Below are 21,359 nucleotides of genomic sequence, written 5' to 3'. Positions count from 1 at the left end.
TGGCACGTATTTATAACAAATTGCAATGTCCTGGGGTCATATCATCACTTTTTGCAAAGTCAATGGGGAAACTAGATTCACTTAATAACCGTGTTACTAACTTAAAACTGCAGTGATTCACTTAACCACTGTTGCAAGGAAGTTTGTAAAAGGGAACAAAACTCACTTAACTGTGTTGCTTGCCCATGGAAATTTTATGCTCAATTGTGGTTGTGCTTATGATTGTACTAGGAGGAATGACAGAAATATATATAAGAAGAATGCAATTTGCATTTGAGCCTGGGTCCAAGGTTTGTCTGGCCAAGGATATGATTTGGATGCCGCAATCATAATGGTGGTGGATCACCTCAAAAAAAAGGGGGGGGGCTGTTAACATGGTTAATTCCTCCTGAACTGAATATGAATTCTTTTGTTTCAGCTACAAGCCCATTGTGGAATACATAGATACTCAGTTCGAGGCCTACTTGCAGGAAGAGCTGAAGATCAAACGGTCCCTGTTTAATTATCACGACACCAGGATCCACGCGTGCTTATATTTCATTGCCCCAACTGGGCACTCTCTGAAATCCCTTGACCTGGTTACCATGAAGAAGCTTGATAGCAAGGTACCGTTCACCATGATGAGATCTCGGTTCTTATTTTACCATTATGTGGTAAAGATCCTTATTTAAAATCTCGGTTCTTATTTTACCATCACATGGTAAAGATCCTTATTTTTCCAAAGTGAGGATGAAGGTGAGGCAAAGTCTGAGATTGTTTTTTTTTTTAACAAAATTTTATTAAATTTATATAGGTAAGGAAAAATAGGAAAAATACAGGTATGGTAAAGGGAAGGGTAAAAAGGAAAGGGGGAGGGAAAGGAAATAAGGGATTAGGGTAAAATAAGGATAGGTACAATCACATATTTCAACAAACAAGCAACCGTCCGGTTCATAATAATGAGTAAGTATCATATTCAACCATTTTTAACAAAGCTTAAACTGTAACATATTAAAAATAATTAGTAAACAAATACGTTGATCTATTAAGTAAACACTACTAACAAAATCACAAAAAAACCAAATAAAATAAAATAAAAAAATAAATCCTAACAATCAAAAGTAACAATTGAAAATCAGTAAATCAGGAAAAGTAATCGTATCATCAAAATGTTAGTTAGAACTCGATTAAAAATCAGCCATCTATCCTAAAATATTAACTCCTTCAAGTTCTAACGTGTCTCTAACCATTGATAAAATTTTTCCCAAGTTCTAAAATAAATTGAATCATCTTTTTCTTTCATTTCTAATGTTAGTCTATCCATTTCTGCACATTCTAGAATTTTGGTAATAATAATTTGGTCAGATGGTAGATTCTCATTTTTCCAAAATTGGGCAAATACTATGAGATTGTTTTTTTTTGAGGAGGGTGTGAACCAATGCCATTTTAAGAGGCAAAGGGACAACATGGATAAATTCTCAAGGATGAATTAACCATCGCTAGAAACCACATGTCCCCTGCCATAGTTATCCAGGAAAGGTATGTATCTAAGAAGCAGGTGAAGTCATAAAGATCCTGTCCATTTTCTCGAGTTCAAACTGTTTCCAGATAACAGGGCAAGACTGTTTACTAGACATTTCCACCGAAGCTGCACTAAGGTTGATGTCTAACTGGGATTGAATTTGGGCAATTTTATCTGACATGCTCTGAAATTTTGTTTGTGTGTTTTAAGGCTCAAAGTTATCATCCCTTCTGCACTCTGAACTGAAAAATCCATCTTGGATTCCTTCTTTCTCTCTCTCTTTTTTTATTTCTCTCCAAATGATATATGGGATAAAAAAGGCAAAAAAAAAAAAATATTTTTCCTCCCTCCCAGATTCCGGAATGTCCAACTCAGCTTTTTGCAAACAGCACACAAAAGCAGTTACTTTTTTACACAACATTTAAATTATGGAATTCTCAGCCTGTAAAATTTGGTTCCAAAAGAAGTGGTGGAATTTATTTTTTAAAAAAGCCTAAAAAGTCATGAAAGATAGGTTAACAGTCTTTTTATACTTTTTCTAGGGGAAACATTTTTGGAAAGAAAGTTCATAAATTTGGCAAAAGTTTTTTCCAAATAAGTATCAGCCACATTCTTGCAATACAAGTTTATATAATATAAAGGGTTTCCAAGTACTGTTTAATTTCTTTCTTATTATTATGTTCACCAATTGTTTAATGACATTCTGTTTAGATTAGAGTTTTCAGACTGGGCATCTTTAAGATGTGTGGACTTCAGGCATGGCTAGCTGGGGAATTCTGGGAGTTGAAGTCCACAGGTTTTAAAGTTGCCAAGGTTGAGAACCACTGATTTAGACAGAAGGAAATTGATATTCTCTGTTCTTCGCTTAATCCTTTTGTATTTTTTCCTCCACTTCAGCAAAGAACACAGGACACCCACGGTGAAATGTATATAAATCCCTAGAGAATCTTATAAGGCAGAGTTCTCCAACTTTGGGTTTAGTAGGCCATCCGAGAACTTGAGACTGTGATCAACAAATACATTTGGAATTTGATTGATAACTGTTTGTGGAGTTTTAAAGAACATTTGCAAACATTGCTGGGAACAGAGTTTCCGATTCACAAATTGACAGTTGTTGGGAGTTAACCAGTTATAAAACATCAATTTACTGTCTCTCTTTGAGCCACATGCAGATGATAAGCATTCAGTATAATCCATGATGATGGTGGGGGGGAATGGCAAAACACGACATCATAACACAAACTTTCTTACTTATTTTCTGGCGCAGGATGCAAATCCTAAGCTGTGTCATTGTGACACATATTTGTTTATTTGCCACCCTGCAGATGCTTGCGTTCCCAAAGGTATTCGTCAAAATAAAAAATGATCTTGGTAGCTGGGCTGTGAAAAATATTATTTATTTTGCAAAAAAATAATTTCGGGAATATATAAAAGGCCAGATGAGACTGAGCACCTGATATTGAAGCAGTATTCTTCCCTAGCAGCATATTCAGTATTAACTAAAAGGTGCATCGCACCATTTCAATATATTATTTTATTTATTCATTCAGTTTATATAGCTGCCCATCTCCTGACTCTGTGAGGCAAAACATCCTATGTTTAATTTGGAAAAGCAACACATTCCAGTGGGATGTTCTGCCAAGTTGTAAGGGCTTCAATTTCCCAGCAAGTATGTGTTGATTATATTTGCAAATTACTTTATGAGATAAGCAGCCGGTCAAAAACGTTTTCTTTTTTCTTTTTGGTTACTTATTTGGATTTAGTAATTAGTTGAACAAGCTTACACAAGAATCTCAGTTTGTGTCCTGGGCCTCTTTTGGAGTAGTTATAAAAAAAAAAAATAGAGTGGAAATTTTTCTTGTTGATTTCCGATGTGCAAACACAGGGCAAGATGTTGATTAGATATTTCCTACGCTTTATGAAATAAATTTAAACTTAGCACACAAAATTTGATGCAGTTGAACAATCCTTGGAATTCACTTTCACAACGATTCTTATCTCCTTCCTTTAAAATAGTTGCTAATAGTTTATAAGGCATATAATATTTCCTGTATAAATATGCTATAGAGCAGTGGTGGCGAACCTATGGCACGGGTGCCAGAGGTGGCACTCGGAGCCCTCTCTGTGGGCACACACACCGTCTCCCCAGCCCGGCCTCCTCTCACGGCCCCCTCCTCACCAGCAGCCCCCCCCCGGAGGAGAGTCACCCCTGGGCGAGGCCCACACGAAGCAGTGCAGCCAAAGACATGGTAGCTGGGCAGCGGAGACAAGACTTTGCCCTTGCGCCCTGTCACACGCAGATGATGCTATGGGGCATGGGCAGAAGGCATGGCCACCATGGCACTGCTGGGCTTCCTGGGTGATTTGTGGTGGGCCGTAGAGTGGTGGGTGGCCCAGTGGGCAGGGCGGAGTAGGGACGGGTGGAGGGGCGGTTTTTGGGCACTCGGTCTCTAAAAGGTTTGCCATCACTGCTATAGAGAGAGAAAATAGGAAATTGTGTTACTGTTTATTTTATTTGCACAAGTAGTCGTCGACTTATGACCACAGTTGAATCCAAAATTACCGTTGCTAAGCGAGACATTTTTAAGTGAGCTTTGCCCTATTTTATGACCTTTCTTGCCACAGTTGTTAAGTGAATCAGTTTGTAAGTTAGCCACACGGTTAAGTGAATCTGGCTTCCCCATTAACTTTGCCTGTCAGAAGATCATAAAATGGGATCACTTGATCCCGGGACACTGCAAACTATCATAAATATAAGTCAGATACAAGCCTCCAAATTTTGATCACGTGACCACGGAGATGCCGCAATGGTCGTAAGTGTGAAAAACGATCATAAGTCACTTTTTTCAGTGCCATTGTAACTTTGATCAGTCACTAAATTATATGTTTTAAGTCGAGGACTATCTATACGCTGAAATGCAAATTAGTGGATCTTATTTTATTTGCTGCCAGTATTGGAATTTTTTAGGAAAAATGGCTAGGCTGAAAATGAATAGATTGTTCCAAAAAGTGTTAAAAATTTAAAGTGTGTCCTTGTTCATTTTGTCATGTAAATTGCATCAACCATATTCGACAGGTTGACTGTGAACTAAGTAGATAATTGACGCGAATAAATTAAGCACATAAAAATCTACCTGGAGCCTTATAGGGTTAAGTCTAATATCAATCAGTCAATCAATGTCGAGCATTTTTTTTATTATGCAATAATCAGATAGCTATAATAAGGAAACTCACAAATAGGATGGGAAAGTGTCACAAGCAAATTCTTGAATTAATATACCATGCAACCTCTAAAGTCCTTTTCACAAGCAAATTCTTGAATTAATATACCATGCAACCTCTAAAATTAGTAACTTTACTCAAGTCTTTGGCCTGGATGGGTCTGCCCTCCCTTACAGGGAAGATGTGAATTTTGGTCTGTCTGATTTTGCTGATATTTTCTATTCCTTGTTTTTAGTATTGTATAGTTTTATTGGGGGGGTGTATTTTTACTTGTGAACTATCCAGAGCCATTGGGAGTTGAACAGTGTACAAATTTAATCAATCAGTTTAACCAATCGACATTTGATAGCTCCATCCTCTATGTATTTGTCCACTTATCCACTAAAAAAACATCTAAACACTAGTGGTCGTTGCCACACCCAGTGACAGCAACTTCCAACTTGGATATTTGATATATAAAGAAAGAAGTCCTGAGTCATCGCATAATTGCTTTTGGTGATGATCCCAAGTTTTAATATAGCAAGAAAGGGACAGAAATCTCTCCTGACCAACTTTGCATGCCATGGATGGTTTTAGAGTAAATATCGCTACCGTGTTTTCCCTTGCTAACATTCTTTTTAAGCAAGCAATCCGCAAACTCTTAATTTGGTAGCCACTTTTTATACTTTTTCAGCGGTATGGCATTTTTGCTTGAGATCTGAAAGTGAGAACCAATCTCCAAGTGCAATTCTGCCACAGATTTATACAAAGGCATAAATCCTACCTTGGTGGTTTATTTTCCTAGCGTGAAGTTTGCCCTTTTAAAATGTAGCTGTATGCTAATTACTTCCACTCAAGTGGAGACCACAGTTCAGAATAACATAAAGCATGTATTTGGGAATGGTAACTTAGAGTGGAAGAGAGATTTGATTCATAAAAGGATCTGTTGTGCAGTTTAGTCAAATCAAGCATGACCAATATTGGGGCACAAGATTAAAGCAGGAAGATCTGGATTACATACTAAAACAGTGGTTCTCAAACTTTCTAATGCCGTGACCCCATAATACAGTTCCCCATGTTGTGGTGACCCCCAAGTGGGTGTGGCCACCAAGAAGAGGGAATAGGACAGCTAGGGAAAAGGGAAAAAAATGGCAGACATCGTGGTTTGGCGACCCCCGTGAAATGGTTGTTCGACCCCAAATGGGGTCCCGACCCACAGGTTGAGAACCACTGTACTAAAACAATGCATCCACTTGGTGATGGCTTTAAAAGGAACATGGATGAATTCATGGATGGCCATCAGTCTTGAAGACTTATTGTTACTTCGAAGTCGAGGAAATATGTTCCCAGAACAATAGTGGGAAGAAGGATATGTCTCATCTTCTGCCGGTAAGGACCAAAGAGGCACCTGGTGAATACTGTGAGAAATAAAACTGAAGAAGTATTAATCAAGAAAATTTTAGAGTGCGCAGAAATGGATAGATTGACTTTAGAGATTAAAGAGAAAGAAAACTCAGTTTACTTTAGAACATGGGATAACTTTTATCAATGGCTAGAAAAACAAATCAGAGAGAAAGGATTGTGACATGTAATTTTGAATACATATTTGTAAGAAGTACGTCATGGAGTGATCAATCAATATTGCTTACGATAATTAACCATATCTATTACTGTTATCTGTTATTGTATATCTATTACTCCTATTTAAATATATGTACCCAGGCAATATGATGTTTGCTAAATGTTGAAATTGTTACCTAAAGAAACTCTAGCCCCAACCCCAACCCTGACCCCCAACCCTAATTCCAACCCTGACCCCATTCTATTCCCAACCCTATAAAAACTAATAAAACTTTTTTTTTTAAGAAATAAAATGTTGGGCCATGATGGGTCTTGACCTGATCCAGCAGGACTGCTGCTATGTTCTTGAGTAACCCATAATGGTGCTGAGCATTATTTCCGTCCTAGTTTAATTAAAGCATGAGTTGCTTCCAGATTTGATTGAAAGTTGAGGAAGAGAGACTTCAGTGCACATAGAGAGACAAATTGCATATTGTGTCACATCTCCATATAGATGGTATCCAGCAGCTCTTTTTTAGCTGCAGTAGTCCTTCATACGCTATTATACCTCTGTTCAGATTCATGCCCGGAAATTAAAAAGCAAGAGAAGATGTCAGTTGTCCAGTATAACTTAGCATGAAGGGAGCTTTCATGATTGTCTACTTCAAGTGGCCAACAACATGATCCAGCTAGCTTAATAAACATGGTTATTTTCAGAGTCTCCATGAATCTTATTCTGCAGGTAGTCTTCCACTTACAACAGGTCATTTAGTGACCATTCAAAAGTACAACGGCACTGAAAAAAGTGACTTGCGACCGCTTTTCACACTTACGACTGTTGCAGCATACCCATGGTGACGTGATCAAAATTTGCTTGGCAACCGACTCATATTTATGACGGTCGCAGTGTCCTGGGGTCACGTGATCCCCTTTTGTGACCTGACAAGCAAAGTCAATGGGGAAGCCAGATTCACTTAACCACTGCGTTACTAACTTAATTGATTCACTTAATAACTGGGTCAAGAAAGGTCATAAAACGGGGCAAAATTCACTTAACAAATGTCTCATTTAGAAACCGATATTTTGGGCTCAGTTGTGTACTTTCTTTTGAGCTACTGCACTCCCTTGCAATTTTCTTGCATTTTTTGAATCTCCCAAGGACTCGGGGTAGAGACACTGTTGTGCTTTTATCTTTTTCTTAAAAAGTGTAATCTATATAAAGGGGGTTCTTGACTTACGACCAATCGCTTAGCAACCCTCCCAGTTGCAGCCAGCTCATTGCATTTTGGATGCTCGGTTGTCAACCCACATTAACAGCTGTTTGCCGTGTCCTTTGGTCACATGACCACGATTTGCAATGTGTTTTGCCAGGTATGTCTAGTTTAATGAAGAGAAGGACGAGGGGGGACATGATAGCAGCTTTCCAATATCTCAGGGACTACCACAAAAAAGAGGGAGTCAAGCTATTCCCCAAAGCAGCTGAAGGCAGGACAAGAAGCAATGGATGGAAACTAATCAAGGAGAGAAGCTACCTAGAACTAAGGAGAAACTTCCTGACAGTTAGAACAATTAACCAGTGGAACAACCTGCCTCCAGAAGTTGTGAATGCTCCAACACTGAAGGCTTTTAAAAAAGACTGGACAGCCATTTGTGTGTAATGGTATAGGCCAGTGATGGCAAACCTTTTAGAGACCAAGTGCCCAAACTGCAACCCAAAACCCACTTTTTTATCGCTGGGTGCCAGGTGGACATGGCCCGCTGGATGGGCATAGCTGTGGTGGTCATGGCAGATTGGGTGGGTGTGGCCAAAGTAGGCGTGATCATCTCAACATTGCTCGTGGGGAGGGATGCCTGTGGGGGCCGGGCAAGGTTGGGGGAGATCCAGGGGGTCTCTGGCAGGTGGGGTGGTGGGCAGGAGGCTTGTCCTACAGGGTGAGGTGCGAGGCAGGGCGGGGGTGTCATTGTCACAGGGCAAGGTGAGGCAGGGGCCGGGGCGGCTGCTGCCTGACACCATCGGCCCCTGCACACAGAGGCCAGCGAGCGCATGGGTGCTGGGATGCATCCAGCCATGTGGGACCTCGGCGAGTTAGTGGGCGGCTGGTTGAAGAGTTACAGTTGCCATCTCTGGGGCATGGCAACCGTGCCCACAGAGAGGGCTCTGAGTGCCGCCACTGGCACACATGCCCTAGGTTCACCACCACTGGTATAGGATTTCCTGCCTGAGCAGGGGGTTAGACTAGATGACCTCCAAGGCCCCTTCCAACATTATTATTATTATTATGGATCATTGCACAGTCAGCCAGATGTTCAGACTGGATTTGGCATTTTGTCTACCTATCGAGTCCTTACCCAGGAATAATAATAATAATAATAATAATAATAATAATAATAATAATAATAATAATAATAACCAATAGCAGAGGAACAAAAGATCAACTCCTAATAGACAAAATGATCTTGGAAAACTGCAAGAGAAGGAAGACCAACCTGAATGTGGCATGGATTGACTACAAAAAGGCATTTGACTCTCTGCCACATGATTGGATAATCAAGTGCCTAGAAATAACAGGAGTAAGTAGAAACATCAGAAAATTTGTGCAAAGATCGATGGCACAATGGAAGACACAGTTGCAGATCAATGGTGAAAGCTGGGAGAGGTTAATATCAAGAGAGGAATATTTCAAGGAGATTCATTATCACCATTACTATTTGTTATTGCACTGTTTCCTCTGTCAACAATACTGAATAACTCAGGACATGGTTATCAAACATCAAAAACATCTGCTAGACTATCCCATCTCCTTTACATGGATGATCTGAAGCTGTATGGAAAAACGCCATCTGAAATAGAATCGCTGCTCAACACTGTCCGTATATATAGCCAAGATATTGTAATGGAGTTTGGCTTGGACAAATGTGCCACACTTACTATCAAACAAGGAAAAATAATGAAAACTGAAGGAATCAAGATGCCCCACGAAAATAACATTAAGAGTCTGGATGAGGAAGAGTACTACAAATACTTGGGTATCCTTCAAGCTGACAACATCAAGCACACTGAAGTCAAGAAAAAGATTAGAGGTGAATACATCAAGAGAGTGAAGAAGATCTTAAAGTCCAAACTCAATGGAGGAAATACCATAAAGGCAATCAACACCTGGGCAATCCCAGTCATTAGGTACACAGCTGGAATAGTGGACTGGACTCAAGCAGAACTAAAAGCAATGGATAGGCAGACCAGAAAAATAATGACAATGAATCATGCCCTTCATCCACGCAGTGACATTGATAGACTTTATCTACCAAGGCAAATAGGTGGGCGTGGAATGCTACAAGTACATCAGATGGTTGAAGAAGAAAAAATGGCTTTGGAAGAATATCTGAAGAACAATGATGAAGATGCACTGAAATTAGTATATCAGGAAGGCTTACTAACTACTGGAGAGACCAAACTGGCCTACAAGAAAGACCAAATGAAGAACAGAATAGAGGCATGGGAAGACAAAGCACTACATGGCCAATACATTAAAAAAATAGCTGGGAAAGCAGATAATAATAAAACCTGGCAATGGCTAAGAGCAGGAAAATTGAAGAAAGAGACCGAGGGACTAATTCTGGCTGCACAAGACCAAGCCTTAAGGACAAATGCATACAAAGTCAAAATTGAGAAGACAGCAACAGACAGTAAGTGCCGCCTATGCAAAGAAGCTGAAGAAACAGTGGACCACTTGGTAAGCTGTTGCAAGAAGATTGCACAAACTGATTACAAGCAGCGGCATGACAAAGTAGCAACAATGGTGCATTGGAAGATCTGCAAAAAATATCATTTGCCTGTAAGCAAAAACTGGTGGGATCATAAAATAGAGAAAGTCATAGAAAATGATAAAATTAAACTGCTCTGGGACTTCAGAATTCAAACAGACAAGCACCTGCAACATAACACCCCAGACTTAACAATTGTCGATAAGAAAGACAAAAAAGTCTGGATAGTGGACGTGGCAGTGCCTGGAGACAGCAGAATAGAAGAGAAAGAACTGGAGAAGATAACAAAATACAAAGACCTACAAATAGAAATAGAAAGACTGTGGCAAAAGCAAGCAAGGGTAGTACCAATAGTCATAGGCTCCTTGGGCGCAATCCCAAAACAACTGGAGCACCACTTGAACACCATTGGCATTGACAAATTTGCTATTAGTCAATTGCAAAAGGCGGCCTTATTAGGAACTGCTTCCATCCTGCGACGATACCTATAATACCATCAAACATCTACTTCTGCCTATCCCAGGTCCTGGGTAAGGACTCGATAGGTAGACAAAATGCCAAATCCAGTCTGAACATCTGGCTGACTGTGCGATGATTGATAATAATAATAATAATTATTATTATTATTAAACTCGTGTTTACTTTTGGTGACCAGCCAAAATACAATGAATTCGCTTACTGAGGACAATGAATTCACTTAATAACCACGGTGATTCACTTAATGGCCAATATTAAAAAATTGTAAAATCAGGTTGGTCACGTGATAACCCTTGTAATGATTGGCATGACTTACAACCATCATTCTGGGCTCAATTACAGTCATAAATTGAAGACTACCATGATCTACGTACCTGTATTTTTTTTTTATGTGCTCATTAGGGTAGCTTTCCTTTCTTCTTCTGCCATCCCCAGGACCTGATGCAGCATAATTATCCTTTGTTTTGCAGGTGAACATTATCCCAATCATAGCCAAGGCTGACACCATTGCGAAAAACGAGTTACATAAATTCAAAAGCAAAATCATGAGTGAGCTGGTCAGCAACGGGGTCCAGATCTACCAGTTTCCCACGGACGAAGAAACAGTGGCTGAGATTAACGCCACCATGAGTGTAAGTCTTTAACTTCCTTTTTATCTTCTAAACGTACCTTTGGATAGATCAGGGGTCTTCAAACTTGGCCCTTTTATGACTTGTGGACTTCTCAGGCACGCGTGCCTGGCTGAGGAATTCTGGGAGTTGAAATCCACAAGTCATAAAAGGGCCAAGTTTGAAGACCCCTGGGATAAATTGTTATTTTATATATTTAAAATGAGTAAAAATAATGAACTCTGGGATATACAAATAGCCTTTTTTATTGCTAAGCTTTTGTCAACTAGCTGTTGACATCATCAGAGCAATGATGTCAACAGGTAGTTGACGAAAGCTTAGCAATAAAAAAAAGCTATTTATCTCGGAGTTCATTATTTTTACTGATTTTAAATGTCTACACCTGGGATTCCAGTATTTAGAGTTATCAAAGATGTGTGTGTGTGTGTGTGTGTGTGTGTGTGTGTGTTTTCGTAGATTTTCACGGGTATAGGTATGCAGGTCTTGGCGTATTCGGGTCTTTTCCCGTGTAAGATTGAGAGTATCTTGGCGACGTTTCGACGTTCCCACTCGTCATCTTCAGGCTGGGGTCTTCGGCTTCGTGCACACACACACACACACACACACACACACACACACACTTCTGAAGCCAATACATCTTGAATTTTACACATTCTATCTGTGTTCGTGTGTATAAACTGGAGGAGCACAATGAAAAACTGGGACTAAACGTACATATAAAGGAGACCAAACTAAATACAGCGGGTGCAAGAAGCAGATGTAGACTTGACAGCCAAGATATCAAACACAGCTTCTCCTTTTAGGATCAACCCTCAACAGAAAAGAAAGAAGCAGCCACAAAATACACCACAGGCAGAATCATTATTAATTCCCTGAGTCTGTTGTGAAGATTTACTATTTGACCATGTGGACCGATCATTTGGCCAGTCTGTGGAGGGAGAGAGTGCAAGTCCTTGACTTACAATCGTTCATTTAGTAACTCTGAAGTTACAACAGCACTGAAAAAAGTGAATTAGGAACATTTTTCCACGACCATTGCAGCATCCCCATGGTCACGTGATCAAAATTTGGATGCTTGCCAACTGACTCATCTTTACGACGGTTGCGGTGTCCCAGGGAGGGGGTCATGTGGTCCCCTTTTGTGACCTTCTGACGAGCAAAATCAATGCAGAAACCAGATTCGCTTAACAGTCATGTTACTAACTTAACAACTGCAGTGATTCACTTAACAACTCTGGCAAGAAAGTTCATAAAATGGGGCAAAACTCACTGAACAACTGTCTTGCTTAGCATGGAAAATTTTGGGCTCAGTTTTGGTCGTAAGTCGAGGGCCACCTGTTATAGCCTTTTCTTCAGTCGCTCCGAAGGACATAGTAGCAAAGCAGCTGAAATGTATAAAGGTGATACCTGAATGAATAAGGTGAAGTTTTGGTTACCTGAAAGAAATACTTTGAAATTGGTTCGGGTCATGTACTTCCATGTTGTACAGCAGGGAAGCTGGCACTTTCAGAGGGAGACTGAGAGCAGGCAACAAAATACCACAAAAATACCAGTTGCAATTATCCCACGGATTGTGGGCCGAAGTCTTGACCCACCCATATACTCAGTTCTTAACCCAGCTTATGAAAATGGATACGGCTGCCAACGTGCTCAGAATGGAAACCGGCTCAGAACTGAAAACTGCTGGATCAAAAAGGCACCTGGAAGACTCTCCAGAGACACAAATGTCACTTCATCTGCATTTGGGGTTTCTGTTCAAAATATACAATATCCTAGAAGGGGGAGAGAAAAAAAACCCAAATATATACTTTATGGCTTCCCTGACGAATCTGGAGATGTCACTTCTTTAGGCAGAGGTTGTTTACTGCAAATTCCCAAACCTCCAGTGCGGTTTTGAGGTTTCGGTTTGAAGCTTAAGAAACGGAGGAAATTAATTGTAGAGCAGATCAGGCTTTGAGGAGTATGTATGAGAGAGAGATGGAGAGTGTGTGTAATTTGAAACTGCAGCCAGGAATTAATTGCGTGCTTAAAAAATATATATATCAGTGGCTTTGGGCCAACTCTAGTCTTCTGGGTGTTGTCACAAACCTTTCTAATTAAATATATATGAATATATATATGAATGTGTGTGTGTGTGTGTGTGTGTGTGTGTGTATTCTTGCCAAAGAGGTCAGAGAGTGTTCACATAAAGAATAATAGATTCAATGAAAGTTTTCAGAAAACAGTCAAACTTTTATATAAAGTGACAATCAAAGTGAAATCTCTTTAAAAGGCAGTGTAGCAGTAGCAGTTCTCTTTAAGTATGCAAGTGAACAACATGTTGAAACTGTGAGTTAAAAAATAGACAATGTGGAGGCCAGGTGTGGCGCATGATGCATCATTGGGAAGGTCCTTGCACATTTTATTTCACTTAATGTATCCCGCCTTTATTATTTTTAAAAACAACCGATGCAAGTGGGGTCCCACCCAGACCCCTCCCAAATTATGTGCATTAGTAATCTATGTGGTAATGGAATATTAAAAATCCTGAAGACTGGTTGGGTCCCTCTTTTCTGCAACATTAACAAAACGACAAGCAACAAACAAAAACACGGTCTGAGCCATGCAAACTTTAATCGTTGCTACTGACATTTGCAAGAACCCGCCCAAAGGTTTTAAATCAAACCATCTTTGGCACTTCCAATCATATGACATACAGACTGCCACTTATATTATGCTTACAATTTCTAGCACTCCTGTTTGTGTGGCTGAACTGTGACTTTTGACAAAATACTGTGCCTGATATATTTTCTCCTTTTCTCTGTTGCTCCTTCCATTTCCTTCCTTCCTTCCTTCCTTCCTTCCTTCCTTCCTTCCTTCCTTCCTTCCTTCCTTCCTTCCTTCCTTCCTTCCTTCCTTCCTTCCTTCCTTCTTTCCTCCCTCCCTCTCTCATACATATACATGCAGCTTCAATATACATACTGCTGATCTGTGGATTCTCCCTCAAATATTGCATTGGCTAGCTGGTTTGGGGACCTTGGAACGCAGACAGGCTCTGCCGCTTTTTATTACATCCTCTTTTCCTTCCTCTTTTAGTAGAAGGCTATAAAATGGGGTGTGGTATCGGCCCAGCCTTGACTTCCTTCAATTCACCATAACCAATTTCCTAGGAAAATGTCAACACTCCCTTGTATTATAGACTGTCAGAGTTTAAATTGAACAAGCCTGTTCCGAAGCATTAGAAGAGCAAGCGATGAGGTCTGAACTATTTAAAAATGTCATTTTCATCACCATTCCTTTTCCGGATTCTGGATTCCAGATGAAGAAGCTTGTGCTTGCCCACTGCTTATAAAGTTGAGTCGAAGTATTCAGTAACCATATTTCCCAACAGTAATTCCCCTGATAATTTACGGCTATGTGAAAGTTTTATGGAAGAAAGGATGCATAACAAAGAAAGGAATTTTGTTTTGTTTTTTACAAGAAAGAAGTGACAGAATTCCTCTGGGTAGGGCATGGGAGGGCTCACACGATTTATGTTACAGATCTTAATTTGAATATTCTTAGGAAAAGATGTTATTCTTGCTGTCATTCTCTGAAGCAGAGAATGATAAAAAGCCTTGAGAATCCACTTCTTAAAAATGGTCCAGGGTCATTTTAAGCAAGCAAAGATAGCTTGAAAGCGCTTGATCGGTGCTCCTTGAAACTTTTTCAGAACATCAGGCCCTTTTTCATTCTTGTGCTTTGCTCTTCTTTGCCCCTCCCCGTGGGACTGATCATGGGTGGTGTGTGCTGTGATGAACTCTCTCCAGATATTGTTGCATAATGCAATTAGGGTTGTAATGAACTCCGGAGAAGAAGCTGTTTTGATAATCTCAAGCCTACTGTCACTGATACTCACCCCTTCAAAGACTACAGCTGTATTCCAGAGATGCTTTAACCCCCCAAAAGCCAGCACAGTGTCCTGAATGTTGCCTTTTTCTCCACCCAGCTCTTTCTTAAAGGAAACCCCTTTTTTGGCAGAAGAACACACAACCATCGTGTTTGCTCTGGGTGGTGTGCAAAACGTTTGAGTGACTTCAAATTCAACAGGCCACACTTTCAAGTCTGAGACCATTCATTAGGTTGCAGAATGCCCGCTTTCATTCCCAAAATAATAATAAACAGCTGCCTCAAACACGGGACTGCTATTTTGAACCTTTAAAACAAATGTTTTCAAGTAAAAGTGAGATTTTTTTTTTCCCCTACCGAATAACAGAATTGGAAAGGCCTTGGAGCTCTTCTAATCCAACCCCCTGCTCAAGCAAGAGACCCTATGCCAGTGATGGCGAACCTTTTAGAGAGCGAGTGCCCAAACTGCAACCCAAAACCCACTTATGCATCGTCGGGTGCCGGGTGAGTGTGGCCCATTGGGTGGGTGTGGCCCACTGGGTGGGCGTGGAAGCAGTGGTAACGGCAAACTGGGTGGGACTAAAAAGTTCAATCAATCAATTCCAACTTTGCAAGATCCTTTTTTTTTTCAGCGAGAAGTTGAAATTGACTGATTGATTGAACCTTTTTTTTTTTTTGCGCACGGCGGCGGAGGCCTAAAGCGAAAAGGTTTAATAATACCCAGCTGAAGGCCTAGGACTGGGGCGACGGCACGCGTGCCCACAGAAAGGGCTCTGAGTGCCGCCTCTGGCACCCGTGCCATAGGTTCACCACCACGGCCCTATGCCATTTCAGACAAATAGCTGTCTAATCTCTTCTTTAAAATGTCCAGTGATGGCCCAGCCATTAAGAATGTCCACCCCAAACAAATAACTTTGGGTTGTCCTATACCCGTGGTGGTAAACCTATGGCACGAGTGCCACAGGTGGCACTCAGAGCCCTCTCTGTGGGCACACGCGCCATCGCCCCAGTCCTAGGCCTTCAGCTGGGTTTTATAAAACCTTTTCGCTTTAGGCCTCCGCCGCCGTGTGCAAAAAAAAAAGGTTCAATCAATCAATTTCAACTTCTCGCAGGGAAAAAAAAGATCTCTCAAAGTTGGAATTGATTGATTAAACTTTTTAGTCCCACCCAATCTGCCGTTACCACGGCGGCCACGCCACCCAATGGGCCACACCCACCCAATGGGTCATGCCCACCCAGCACCCGATGATACATAAGTGGGTTTTGGGTTGCAGTTTGGGCACTCGGTCTCTAAAAGGTTCACCATCACTGTCCTATACTCACTTTAACTGGGCTCAGTGGTTAAAGGCACTGAGCTTCTCAGCTGGAAAGCCGACAGCCCAGATTCAAGATCTGAGCACTGCGCGATGGGACGAGCTCCCGTTCCTTGCCCCAACTCCTAGCAGTTCAAAAGCATGCAAATGTGAGTAGATAAATAGTTACCATTTCAGCGAGAAGATAGTGTGCCATGTGCCTCAGCATATAGTTCTGCTGGCCACATGGCCACCGAAATGTCTTCAGACAATGCTGGCTCCCTTGGCTAAGACACGGAGATGGGCATTGTCCCTTAGAGCCGGACATGACTGGATGTTGTTGTTAGTTGCGAAGTCGTGTCCGACCCATCGCAACCCCATGGACAACATTCCTCCAGGCCTTCCTGTCCTCTACCATCTTCTGGAGTTCATTTAAGCTCACGCCTCCTGCTTCCGTGACTCCATCCAGCCACCTCATTCTCTGTCGTCCCCTTCTTCTATTGCCCTCAATCTTTCCCAGCATTAGGCTCTTCTCCAGGGAGTCCTTCCTTCTCATTAGGTGGCCAAAGTATTTGAGTTTCAACTTCAGGATCTGGCCTTCTAAAGAGCAGTCAGGGTTGATCTCCTCTAGAACTGACCGGTTCGATTGCCTTGCAGTTCAGGGGACTCGCAGGAGTCTTCTCCAGCACCAGAGTTCAAAGGCCTCCATTCTTTATGACTGAATAGGGTAAACCTTTACCTTTATACCCACTTTAAACTTTCCCAAACTAGATGAGATCAACTCCCCTGGATTCAGATGGTCTCTAAAGATCCCAAACTAATGTCTGGATGCAGGAGTGGGTCAAGGTCAGGAAAGGAGACTGAATCTTGGGGTAGTGTTTGGTTGGAAGGAAATGAATAGCTTGGCTTTTCAGAACTGAGTAGGGCTCCTTCTGATGGATAAGTGGCATCGCTCAAGAGTGGCACAGAATTAGCCCCAGCAATGAAGGCACCTTTCATAATTCTTGTGGGGTCTTTGGTGCTCTCCGAGCTTGGTTGTTTTCTTGCAGACGTTTCATTACCCACCTAGGTGACATTATCAGTGCAAGAAGGGAGTGGGGTTTGCTCTGATTCAGGCTGTTTTGGGAAGACCTGACCTGTCTTATGTCACTCTTAATTGCAGGTCCATCTCCCATTTGCCGTGGTTGGCAGCACCGAAGAAGTGAAGATTGGCAATAAAATGGCCAAGGCTAGACAATATCCATGGGGAGTGGTCCAAGGTATGCTGATAGGAACAGATAAAATCTTTAAAGGAGAAGATTTGTAGCTCAGGGGTTGAAATGAGGGGTCCTTGGTGGTCTCAGCTTGGTTTTTTTCCTTGCAGACATCTCATTACCCAAACTAGGTATCATTATCAGCACAGATGATGTTACCTAGTTTGGGTAATGAAACATCTGCAGGAAAGCAACCAGGTTCAGAGAGCACCATAAAGCCCTCAGATAACCTTTATATGTTTTATATCAATGGTGCAAAAAAATTTAAATTCGGATTGGCAGCTGTCAGCTACAGAAGCAATTTCTTGAGTCAGCAGGAAACCAAAAGAACAGATGTGAAGATTGTGGCTGAGATCTGGAGAACTGTATCTGATGGATACCAAGAAAGTTTGTCCCTGTAGGTTTCAGTCATAGCACATAGGGGGGTTCTGATGAGATTTTAATTAGATTATTTTGCCTTTATTGTTAATGAAAGAATTATTAATTGAGATGAATCTAAATTCAGTAAAATAATTAAGGTGACTCTTTAGTACATTAATCATGACGGACACAAATACAGTCAATTTATATCTGAATAATAGAAGAGAGTGACCAATCAATGTCCCAAAGATGCTTTTTTCCAAAGGCAACCGGACTTTGCTTTTCTTGAAGACATTTTGCTTCTCATTCAAGAAGCTTCTTCAGTTATGACTGAATTGAGGAAGGAAGGAAGGAAGGAAGGAAGGAAGGAAGGAAGGAAGGAAGGAAGGAAGGAAGGAAGGAAGGAAGGAAGGAAGGAAGGAAGGAAGGACAAAAGAGAGAGAGAAAGAGAGAAAGAAAAAAGAATGAAAGAAAGAAAGAACAAAGTCCAGTTACTTTTTGAAAAAGCATTTTAGGGACAACCATGACCTGGATGACTGAGAATCTCTATAGATATAAATCTAATACATTATGAATTCTTAGAATATTCCTAAATCATTTCAACATCTGTAAAGCAGAAGAACTCTTCTACCTCCAGAGCTGTTGATTACTAGAATAATGGAAATCAAACAATTTAAGTTCTTAGAAAAAAATTTTTGGGGAGTAATGGAGAAATTAAGGAGATATCATGGCAATAAATCCTGGTTTTGATATTTTTGATGAAAAATATTTTTTTTGTGTTAGGGAAACAAAAAGAAAATCAGGTTTCTGCCATATTTTTGATTTACACTTTCGTATTTTTATGAATTTTATAGTTGAAAACGAAAACCACTGTGATTTTGTGAAGTTGCGCGAAATGCTGATCAGAGTCAACATGGAAGACCTGAGGGAGCAAACTCACAGTCGGCATTATGAGCTCTACCGCCGTTGCAAACTGGAAGAGATGGGGTTCAAAGACACGGATCCTGACAGCAAGCCTTTCAGGTAAGGAAGCAGCAGGTGAGCTTCCAGACTAACTCAGAAAGAGTGGAGTAGAGTAGAGTAGAGTAGAGAATGTGGAATGGAATGGAATGGAATGGAATGGAATAGAATAGAATAGAACAGAACAGAATAGAATAGAATAGAATAGAATAGGAATAGAATAGAAAATATGGAATGGAGTGGAGTAGAATAGAATAGAATAGAATAGAATAGAATAAAATTAGAATAGAATAGAATAGAATAGAATAGAATAGAATAGAATAGAAAATATGGAATAGAATAGAATAATATAGAATAGAATATAGAACAGAACAGAATAGAATAGAATAGAATTCTTTATTGGCCAAGTGTGGTTGGACACACAAGGAATTTGTCTGCAATGCATAAACTCTCAGTGTACATATAGGCAACAGGTGATAAATCATGATCATAAACAAGATAAAATACATTCATCATAAATCATAAGATGCAACACTTAAGTGATAGTCATAGAATACTAGCTAAGCAAACAACATAAACCATGCTAGGATACTAAAAACGATATAAATTGAAGTTATAGTCATAAGATAAGGATAGGTAATAGGAAAGATGAGGAGAATAACAGTATTATAGCTTTACTAAGTAGTTTCACAGTGTTGTAGCAATTAGTTGTTAAGCAAAGTGACGGCATGGCGGAAAAAACTGTCCTTGTGACTAGTTGTTTTAGTGTGCAATGCCCTATAGTGTCGTCTTGAGGAAAGAAGTTGAAATAGTTTATGTCCAGGATGTGAAAGGTCTGTAGATATTTTCACAGCCCTCTTTCTTGCTTGTGCAGTATACGCATCCTCAGCGGAAGGCAGGCTGGTTGCAATTGTTTTTTCTGCAGTTCTAACTATCCGTTGAAGTCTGTGTCTATCTTGTTTGGTTGCAAATCCAAACCAGACAGTTATAGATGTGCTAATGACAGACTCAATAATTCCTTTGTAGAACTGTATTAGCAGCTCCTTGGGCAATCTGAGCTTTTTGAGTTGGCACAGGAAGAACGTTCTTTGTTGTGCTTTTTTGATGACATTTTTGACGTTAGGTGTCCATTTTAAATCTTGAGATATTATAGAACCTAGAAACTTGAAGGTCTCTACTGTTGATAACTGTGTGGTCTAGTATTGTAAGAGGTTGTAGAAGTTTGATGTGTTGCCGGAGCAGGAGCAGAAAACCTTCTCATCTAAGAAGCCAATCCAGGCTAGTAGCTAAGAGAATCCAAATCACCCTATTTTAATCATTGCCTTCAATAATTTAATGCTCAGATGCTCTTAACAGAAGCTAGAAAGCGCAACTAGTTAGTGTTTGTTTAGGCCAAGAGTAGGCAACCTTGTCTCTTTTATGACTCGTGGACTTCAACTCCCAGAATTCCTGAGCCAGCCATGCTGAGGGGAAAGGGAGAGGTTTCCAAGCTGAGCCATGCTGGCTTAGGAATTCTGGGAGTTAAAGTCCATGAGTCATAAAGCGGCCTAGTCCTAGTCCAGGGGTAGGCAACCTTGGCTCTTTTATGACTCGTGGACTTCAACTCCCAGAATTCCTAAGCCAGCTTGGCTCATCTTGGAAACTCTCCCTTTCCCCTCAGCATGGCTGGCTTAGGAATTCTGGGAGTTGAAGTCCACGAGTCATAAAGCAGCCTAGGCCTAGGCCAGAGGTAGGCAACCTTGGCTCTTTTATGACTCGTGGACTTCAACTCCCAGAATTCCTGAGCCAGCACGGCTCAGCACGGCCATCACAGAGAAAGTCCTCCGCGGCCCTGCCAAATGGCACTGCTTGGCCGACGGGACCCGAAGGAGGCCCAGCCTGTGGGATCTAACCGGACGAAGGGAACTATGAGGTACTAGGCGGTCTCGCAAATAGCCTGGCCCTGAGCCATATAGGGCTTTAAAGGTAATAACCAACGCTTGGAAACTCTCCCTTTCCCCTCAGGAATTCTGGGAGTTGAGGTCCATAAGTCATAAAAGAGCCAAGGTTGCCTACCCCTGGTTTTCGCTGAATGAATTTTGCACCACCCTGATTTGTTCTGTGCAGCAGTGGAAACCGCAGTGGAATTTTATATTCTACAAAGTGAGGTTTTTGGCTGTAAAAATCTGTCATTCCCCCCCCCCCCACATCGACATCCTTTCATTTTCATTGCTACATTTTGCACTTCTCTTTCTGCTACAGTGAAACTCTGCACCATATTTTACACTGAGAGTAAGTGGTGCCAGATATCCTGCTCCTCTGTTTCTTCACACTGAATACACAATTTGTTTCCTGCAATGCATATTTTCAGTTTGATGCATTGTGCGAATGAATGAAAGAGTTCAGGTTAAGATTGGCTTTCCCAGCACTTTTCTAAGAAATACTGTAGAATTTTTTTTTTTACAGAATGATTACAGGTAGTCCTTGACCTACAACCATTAAATTTAGAGACTGTTTG

General features: G+C 40.9%; 1 protein-coding gene across 1 annotated transcript in view; it reads left to right on the top strand.

Moving 5' to 3' along the window:
- The window catches only part of SEPTIN11 (septin 11), a 125,591-nt gene that overhangs the window by 77,968 nt on the left and 26,264 nt on the right, over positions 1-21,359 (top strand). Inside the window, 4 exon segments of the mRNA XM_039318708.1 lie at positions 419-605; positions 10,972-11,133; positions 17,452-17,548; positions 18,757-18,925. Of these exon segments, the coding sequence (XP_039174642.1) occupies positions 419-605; positions 10,972-11,133; positions 17,452-17,548; positions 18,757-18,925 (615 nt within the window).

The sequence above is a fragment of the Crotalus tigris genome, unplaced genomic scaffold (assembly GCF_016545835.1).
Source record: "Crotalus tigris isolate CLP2741 ecotype Arizona unplaced genomic scaffold, ASM1654583v1 scf7180000021465.51407817327:1047546, whole genome shotgun sequence".
Lineage (NCBI taxonomy): Eukaryota > Metazoa > Chordata > Lepidosauria > Squamata > Viperidae > Crotalus > Crotalus tigris.
The sequence above is the reverse complement of the archived record's forward strand: the minus strand, read 5'-3'. Positions and strand labels throughout refer to the sequence as shown.